The following is an 8,094-nucleotide window of genomic DNA, read 5'->3' on the forward strand; positions in this document are numbered from 1 at the left end:
CTTATGTGCAGTTGAGGCCAAGTTGGACACGTCTGCACGATTCTGCCATGTCCAATTATCTGTCAGCGAAAATTTATTTCCTCTCAAAAGTTAAAATATTGATCCATTTTTTTAAAATGTGGTTCTAATTCTACAAATTGTGTGTGTGTGTGTAGATCACAGAGTGCTGGTTTTATTTTGACAATAGTGCATACTGTGTTATTGCCACAGACAGCCATGTGGACTGATGAGCTTAAACAACCCCGGGGCTTTTACAACTGACCCCTGGCTGGACCCCTGTTCATCCTGAGGCACTAGACTGAATTTAGTAAACTCCCATGTCATTGGACAATTGATGCGTGTTAGGAGTTAGCCGTGTCGACGTTGATATATGTGCCATAATTGCCTTGCTGTGAAGTATGGTCAGACCATGCTTAGACATCAGCACAGGGATCGCTTTAACCAAATAGGAAGTTCCAAGCAGGCTTACAAGAGTACAAGAACAGAAAGAGTTCCTCTTTTTTGACCAATAGCCCTACATAACGTTTCCTGTGAGATAAACTTGACTGCGCTCATGGCTGTGTGTCATTTATGAGACGAAGGAGCAGGTCGATTTGCAGTTTGGACTGAAGCTGTGGGTTTCTCAGAGCGGATTAGGCCTCCTTATGAGTAACTGCACTCCTCTCCTCGTCTCGGTCACAGTAGTGACTCTGTGCCTGAGCATCGTTCTCATCCAGGAGGTCAGAGTTTTAAAAACGGATCTCAAGGGAATTAAAAGGGATCTCCTCTCCCCTCTGGTTCATCGGTCACTGAAAGAGTTTGGATATGGACTGTTTATGTCTAACATGTGGGAGGTAGGCCACGTCAATTCATTATTCCGTTTAGCTCTCTGGCAGAATGGAGAATTTATGCTCTTGATGTGTCTTGTAAATGCTATGACATGATTGGTGGTGGGGAGAAACTAAAAAGGTCATTCTTGTGTCGTTCCACCAACACCCAAAACAACACGAACAAACTGCGGTGGCTCATCAGCAGCATTCATTTGTTCGGCCTCGGAACAGACACGAGGAAGACGTCTGGACCAGTAAGTGCCAATGCCGAGGCCATGTGTTTGCAATTTATGCGTCATGCTTTATGAGAAATTTTGATTTTGAAGTCATTTTATGGTGCAGGGCACATGTCCAATGCTTGAAACAGACAGTATAACAAGGCAGTGTGACACTTTGACAGCAGTGTTTTCTCTCAGACCAGGCATCATTCTTGCAGATGGCAGCCATGGTAAATGAAAAGCCCATACAGAGAGGTAAATATATTAAATAATAGAATGAAGAAAAAAACTAAAACTATCAGGACCCAGACTCTCACCACCCAGAATTCTTATATCTCTCTCTCTCTCTCTCTCTCTCTCTCTCTCTCATACACACACACAAACATATTACACATATGTAACATATTACTGTGAGAAGAACAGTAAAAATAAATATGAAATATCTTAACTGTCCAGAACTACCAAACTTACTCACACAATCATATTTCTTGTGTAATAAAACTCAGGTAATGTGACGGTAATTCCATGGACTGTTTCCATCCAACAAGGTTCCGCTGTCACAGCATCAGATAACAAAATAGTCGTCCAACAAGACAGTTACTTCATGGTATTTGGCCAGGTAGGCTATATGATACACCTCTGCTTCCCTTTGAGCCCTCCTTAACTAATGTACTTGTGTGCATTCCATCAAAAATATTAAGTGGGCCCGTGTCCAGGTAAACTGGCCACATACTGCCCAGAACCAGACGTACAGAATCATGAATGAGTCTTTTACCAACAATTTTTCATACCAGCCACAAGATGTCACCATAATGATTCATGATAGTTATGACAAAGCAGTGACTTACAATCAGAAGTGTGATCAGTGCTTTTTGAAGTATATTTCCAGGAAATTAAAGTTATTATGGTTTACCCACTGCCAGTAACTGAAAACGCAGTACTTGTCAATGCAAATACCAAAATAGCATAGTATGCATTCTTAAAGCAAGGAACAACTAACAATTAACAATGACTTCTTATCAACTGAGAAGAGAGATGACAACATTTCCAGCTTATAGGTGTTAAGAATGCATTAATCATACGTGTAAATGTAGCCACAGTATGCTGTTGAAAATCTGAGAATGGGGCAACTTGGTGCGTAACTCACCTCAGGCTGCAAACAGGCTGAAAACAGGTATAAGGATGAGAGAGAGAGAGAGAAAGAAAGAGACATATGAGAACAGATACGTCTTACAGGTTCTGTATCACGACCGAGGAGCCATCATGGGCCACCTGATCCGCCAGCAGCCATCCAGTGCGTCTGGAGGTGTGGGGAGATACCGAGACCTCTTCCGCTGCCTGCAGGAGATGCCCGGGGAGGAGAACAGCGCCAACACATGCTACACCGCAGGTGGGCCACGCTCGCTTGTACATGCTAAACACATGCTAACCTGACAGGACTAACCCCTCTTCTTCTCCCATATGGTTAAGGTGGAAAGACAGTGCGCCTTTTTTACTGCGGATCGCGGCCCATTACTTATGCTTCTGTCATCTTGCGGTATGCTGTAAAGTTTTATTGGACTCCTATGCGTTGCACCTGGTGCATAGGTGCACCATGCAGCTGGAGTGCTTAGAATTCCCAGAGATTCCAGTCCATTCAGTCACTGCTTTAGAAGTGTCATTAAAGGCCATTAGTGTTCCTTCAATGATGTCTACTTAGCGGTCATCATATTGGTTGGTCTCATAAACTGTTACATCTACATTTAATTATTTAGCAGGTGCTTTTTTTCCAAAGTTCTCTCGACATTATTGTACAGATTATGACATATCCAGTTTGCATGTTCCCCCGAAAGAGAAACCTATGACACGGATGTTGATATATAGCACTCTACCAAATGAGCTGTAGATCAAGACTTTGGCAAAGGTATTGCACACCAAATGGCGACACCACGGTGAAGTGTAAAGTGGCAAAGGAATTATTTGTGAAGGGAGAGTGAAGTTACCTATGCTTTTGTGTTGGTCAGGGTCAGGGACAGCTCTCATGTCACCCTGAACTTCCTCATGTGCTCTGCCCAACAGGGATTGTGAAGCTGGAACACAACGACCAGCTGGAGCTGGTCATCCCCGATCGGCCTCACGCACAAGTAGCCATGGACACGGAATCAACCTTCTTCGGAATCATTCAGCTGCAGTAAACAAAGGAACCTCCCCCAACCCATTCCGCTTCACATATCTTGTCTGACAACCACAGAATGGGCTGGAATATATTCTGCATACTTGATGTTCAGTATACAGTGCTCTTTTCATTTGATGTTAAAAAAGAGGGGGGGGGGGGGGGGTGGCTGCCTGTGTTATTGTACTCAGTTGACAAGACAAAAATAGGCGTACTGAAGGCTCTGCTCTCTGTGCAATCAGTAAGACCCAATGTCACGCTGACGGATGACACAGCCAGTCTCTGGGACCGGCAGATAACCTCACACCCGGAAGGTCGAGTACAAACTGTGACAGGCCACTGTCACTGCATCTGCGAAACAGGATGTTGAACTCTGCCACACAGAGCAAACGGAGACGAGATATTCTTACAGGATTTCAATGAGAAGGAAAAAGAGAGAAGAAAAAGACAAAGCTTATAGGCTTGAGCAAAAGATCTGTCAGGACAGTTTCATTATAGATGCTTAACACAGATGCCTTGAATGGCAATTCCTTACAGCTTACTATAAATACACATGCACACCTACACACATCATCTCTGCATAGCCTACACTTTTTTTTTTCGACCCTGCTACTCTGTCAATAGGTTTATTTCGGTCTCTTTGTTTACCATTCTCTGGCTTTGTCCCACAAGCACCAGCCTCAGAGTGCCACACACTGTTGTTTATTTGGCTTTCTATTTGGAAGAGGTTTCCATATCCCAGGATGGTATATCAGGAACAAACAAAACAGGGCTTTGCCCAGCTTGCGGGGAGGGGGTGGGGGGGTGGGGGGGGTTGGGGGGCTGGTGCAATAATTATTGCAATCGTGTTGATGAATCATAGTGACAGACGATCAACAAAACATGTGTCACATGTTTGTACATTTGAAAGCTCACTGGAATTGTCTGTTTACTACTGAGGCAACAGTTACATATTCTGACCACAACAGAGCACAAACGAGGAGAAAACAATTTGCAACAGAGTTACAAGCATTTTCCAGTCTCTTCAGAAGCTGACGGAGGGTCAGAGGGTGCTGACGATGACTGAGTTTGCTGCAGGAATTCTCAAAAACTGCTGGGATTTTGAGGGGGGGGGTGGGGAATTGTGATTCCACTAAGATCTTTGTGTGGGATTGTTGCGACTGTTGTGGCCAAAAGTTTAAATATTAGGGTTGCAATTGCAATGATTTTGAGTTAAATAAAATCAATCACAAATAATGAAGAAATTCTACAACTTAGCAGTTTTTTGATGAAACATTATGGTAATATGAGAACATTGCACCCTGTATTATAGAAGGATACTGTAAATATGTAAATATACATTATTGAATCATTTTTTGTTTACTTTACAACAGCGGGAAAAAAACAATCCTAGAATATTGGTTTAATACAGAGATAAATGTATATGGCTAACTTGGAATACTCAACAGCCAGATTTAACCGAGGGAAAGCCCCAAACTGTGTCTGCCTGGGGGATACGTAGTGGTAGAACTGAATGAGCTCCCCAGAGACCAATAACGCATGTGTCTGTAAAATGTTATTGTACTTTTATTAAGTGGTGTACAACTGTTTTCCTTGGTTTTTATTGTGATGACGGTCAATGTTTGTGTAGTTTTGTTTATGTTCTTAAACTTTTAATAAAAAGTTAATCACAAAAAAAGTAAATGTACTGTACATCATTTATACATGGATGTATGACTTGGTTTCTATGCCAGCCCTCTCTGTCTGTTTGTATAAGTGAATGTTTGTGTGTGTGTGTGTAAGAGAGAGAAAGTATTTATATCTACGTCCAATATGCACTAAAGGGGTGTCACAGCCCATGTGTTGACAAATAAAAGGATTACTTCAGTGAGTAAACCTCCTGTCCAGAGTGTTTTTTTCCCTGACTGCATGCAACAGTATAAAAGCACTGGCTTGCCGCATGCAGTGTCATTCACCGACGCCCGCCCAGTCAGAGACAGTGGAGAATGATAATGGGACGTAGACTGGTCATGTTAATGTTCATGGCTCTGTATGCAGACTCATACAGCCACTTCAACAAACTCAGTGAGGACACACACACTAGGCTTAAGGTAAGGTAAAAAAAAGGGAAAATGCACAAAAATATATCCATATTTTGCACCAACAGCTTTTTTGTGGTTATTATTTTGAAATAGCAATTGTATCCCCACCCCTCCTTTCTAAACTAACCAAACCCATTTCTCTGTTTTGCATTTTTAAATGTTCAAAAAAAAAATATTAAGAGGAATCTTTGGAGCCAGAGGAATCTTTCCTCCATCCCTCTGGGCCTGGATGAGGGGCTGATAAAGCTAGATTTGTCAAACAATCTGATCAAAAACTTCACAACAATTAACCTCCCATTCCTGGAGAGACTGGATGTAAGCTACAACCATCTGAGTTTTATACATACGGGCGCTTTCAAAAACTTGGTCCAGCTCCACGACCTCAACCTGGCAAGCAACTCGTTAAACAACAACATAATCAGCAACAGTCAAGCCTTCAAAGACCTCCACGTACTGAGAAGTCTGGACATCTCAAAGAACAACCTGGACGAGGAGGCGGTAAAACAATACCTCAGCAGTGCATCTTCGCTGGATTGCCTGACAGCCACGGGAAATGTTGTGTCAAAACTAACAACCCAGTCTTTTGCCAACACCAAAAACCTGAGAGTCATTAACTTAGAGAACAATCTGATTTCAAAAATCGAAGAGGGAACTTTTAACCCCTTGAAAAAGCTTGCTAAACTGAACTTGGCCCGGAATAATTTGGCCGTTATCTGCGACTTTAAACTTTCCCAGGTGACTTATTTAAACCTCAGCAGAAACTCCATAGAGTTCTTCATAACACATGAGACTGAAGAGGTGTATAATCTAGAAGTTCTGGACTTAAGCTACAACAGTCTTCTCTACTTCCCCATTCTGCCAAAACACAACCACTTGAAATATCTCCATCTACAAAACAATAGACTGGGTGCATTAGGAATAGTGAACTCAGTCGCAGAGGCAAATCATCTTTATAAGGATGTAACTGGCAGCAACCACTCCCGAACAGAGAATGAGAAAGACAGTGTATATTCTGACTGGCAAATCATGCCATTAGTTCACTTAGACTTGAGCAGTAACCACTTTAGATCATTCCCCCTAACCATGTTCAGAGATCTCCAGTCTCTGGAAACCCTCAACATCGGTAACAACTGCCTGCAAAACATCAGCAATAGTAATGCCCTCAGTGAAGATAGTCGGACAGATATCCATAACTACTCACTGCCATCCTTACTTCACATAAATCTAAAGGACAATAACATAGAGTATCTATCCTCCAACCTTTCCACTACTTTTCCTAAGATAGAGACAATGGTCCTTAAAGGCAATAGGGTAAGACCCTGCTCTGGACAATCGTTTAGCATATCTGATCTCACTACAGATGTGCAATGCATTTCTTTCAGTAACATCAGCACCCTGAAGCACTTAGACCTCCAGGAAAATGGAATAAAAACACTGCTCCATGGTGTGTTTGCAAACAGTCCTTTGGTCTCTCTCAATCTGGCTGGCAATAAACAGTTAACCATTGCCAAAAATGCTCTTAAGGATGTGCAGAATACCCTACAATTTCTAAGCATTGGACAGAACAACGTGACCGATTCTCAGTTTGGTTTGGCATGTATGAGGGAACTGAGAATCCTGAATGTATCCGATAACAACCTGAAGAACCTTCCAAGTACTACTGCCTGTTCCCCGCTGTTGGAGTTGGACGTGAGGAATAACAGCTTGACTACTTTAAAAAATGTGACGATGTCTCATTTATCTATTATTTACATAAGTGGCAATACTTTCAACTGTTGTCAAGCCACATGGATTCAAAGTTTAAAACAGGAAAATGTAACAATACCAGACTTGGACAGAACAGAGTGTTTCCATCAAACTGAAATCATCACTCTTTCTGCTTTAGAGAATTCCAACATTATGTGTTTTGATAAAGTGACAAGGGGCTATGCCCTTCTGTATATAATCATTCTTTGTTGCGTGTTTATATTTGTATTAATTGCAACATTTGGCTACACACTAAGCAGAACGTCTTGCCATTTTGTAGACCAATATTCTATTTTCAGTGCAAGCAGTATTTCCCTTACAAATCTTGTCAGAGATTAAGTTATGATTCAGAAGTTCAGAAGTTAAAAATAGAAGGTAAAAATGAGTAAGAAACTGAAGTACTGAGTGGTATGGTCAATAAAGTCTTCAATCCCTCTTTTACATTGGTCTCACATAAGACGACAAGAAATTATCCATATAAAAGGTTTGTGTTGTGTTTAAGTTTAAAACAGCTATGTAGAAAAGAAAAAGATATTTTGAAAGTTCATGATGCTCTCTATGACTACAATAAAGAAATGGAAACCCCGCTTGGTATGACTATTAGGCTACCAATATACTGCACTTTGTAGTGCTGTTTTTTTTCTATTCTATATTTCTACATATCCCTGCATGGAGTCTGGACATTTTTTAATGCATTTATTCGGCATTTGTTGACAGCATTAACCTGGTAGCCCTGTGCTGATTCGGTTGTTCCCTAAAGTCACCTTTAATATAAAATGTACTATTCCACATAAGTCACCTCATGCTACTTATCTACAGATGATTGGCTTAAGAAGCTTAGGAAATGCACCGAGTGCTCCTTGCATGATGTCGCATTGAGTAACCGGCTTCGAATAAACCACCCAGTCTTAAATACTGGCGTGAGAGACATATCTCATTAATGGCCTCTTAGATAAGGTCATGGATAGTGTCACAAGAAGCCTGGGGAAGATGCAGCATTTCTCTAAAATCCCATCACACAAGCAGGGAGGGAAAACTGATAAAGACTTTGATGACTGACTCTGGCTTGGCTCCGTGTTTTATCTTTA

At 41.6% G+C, this 8,094-nt stretch overlaps 2 protein-coding genes across 3 annotated transcripts; both read left to right on the top strand.

Annotated features, from left to right (window-relative positions):
* Positions 1–576: 576 nt before the first annotated feature.
* On the top strand, positions 577–5,025 carry LOC121694277 (tumor necrosis factor ligand superfamily member 13B-like). Of its 2 annotated transcripts, none has more exons than XM_042074361.1 (6): positions 577–833; positions 1,012–1,063; positions 1,226–1,282; positions 1,534–1,646; positions 2,264–2,417; positions 3,086–5,025. In XM_042074361.1, exons 1-6 carry the CDS (start codon positions 645–647, stop codon positions 3,199–3,201), a joined length of 681 nt encoding a protein of 226 aa, XP_041930295.1. In that variant the 5' UTR covers positions 577–644; the 3' UTR covers positions 3,202–5,025. The 2 variants fall into 2 exon arrangements, with proteins under 2 accessions (XP_041930295.1, XP_041930297.1); XM_042074363.1 differs by having other exon boundaries at positions 1,015–1,063.
* Positions 5,026–5,139: 114 nt separating this feature from the next.
* On the top strand, positions 5,140–7,447 carry LOC121694275 (transforming growth factor beta activator LRRC33-like). Its single transcript, XM_042074356.1, has 2 exons — positions 5,140–5,269; positions 5,441–7,447. The coding sequence occupies exons 1-2, from the start codon at positions 5,165–5,167 to the stop codon at positions 7,343–7,345; spliced, it is 2,010 nt and encodes a 669-aa protein (XP_041930290.1). The 5' UTR covers positions 5,140–5,164; the 3' UTR covers positions 7,346–7,447.
* Positions 7,448–8,094: the final 647 nt, after the last annotated feature.

The sequence above is a fragment of the Alosa sapidissima genome, chromosome 20, assembly GCF_018492685.1.
Source record: "Alosa sapidissima isolate fAloSap1 chromosome 20, fAloSap1.pri, whole genome shotgun sequence".
In the NCBI taxonomy this organism is placed as follows: domain Eukaryota; kingdom Metazoa; phylum Chordata; class Actinopteri; order Clupeiformes; family Clupeidae; genus Alosa; species Alosa sapidissima.

Bases quoted from the DNA above. Each gene is read 5' to 3' on its own strand.
- LOC121694277 (XM_042074361.1), top strand. From the start codon at position 645: ATGAGTAACTGCACTCCTCTCCTCGTCTCGGTCACAGTAGTGACTCTG. The intron at 1,283-1,533 runs GTAAATATATTA...AATAAAACTCAG, and splicing joins TGAAAAGCCCATACAGAGAG to GTAATGTGACGGTAATTCCA. The intron at 2,418-3,085 runs GTGGGCCACGCT...TCTGCCCAACAG, and splicing joins CAACACATGCTACACCGCAG to GGATTGTGAAGCTGGAACAC.
- LOC121694275 (XM_042074356.1), top strand. From the start codon at position 5,165: ATGATAATGGGACGTAGACTGGTCATGTTAATGTTCATGGCTCTGTAT. The intron at 5,270-5,440 runs GTAAGGTAAAAA...AAAAATATTAAG, and splicing joins ACACACACACTAGGCTTAAG to AGGAATCTTTGGAGCCAGAG.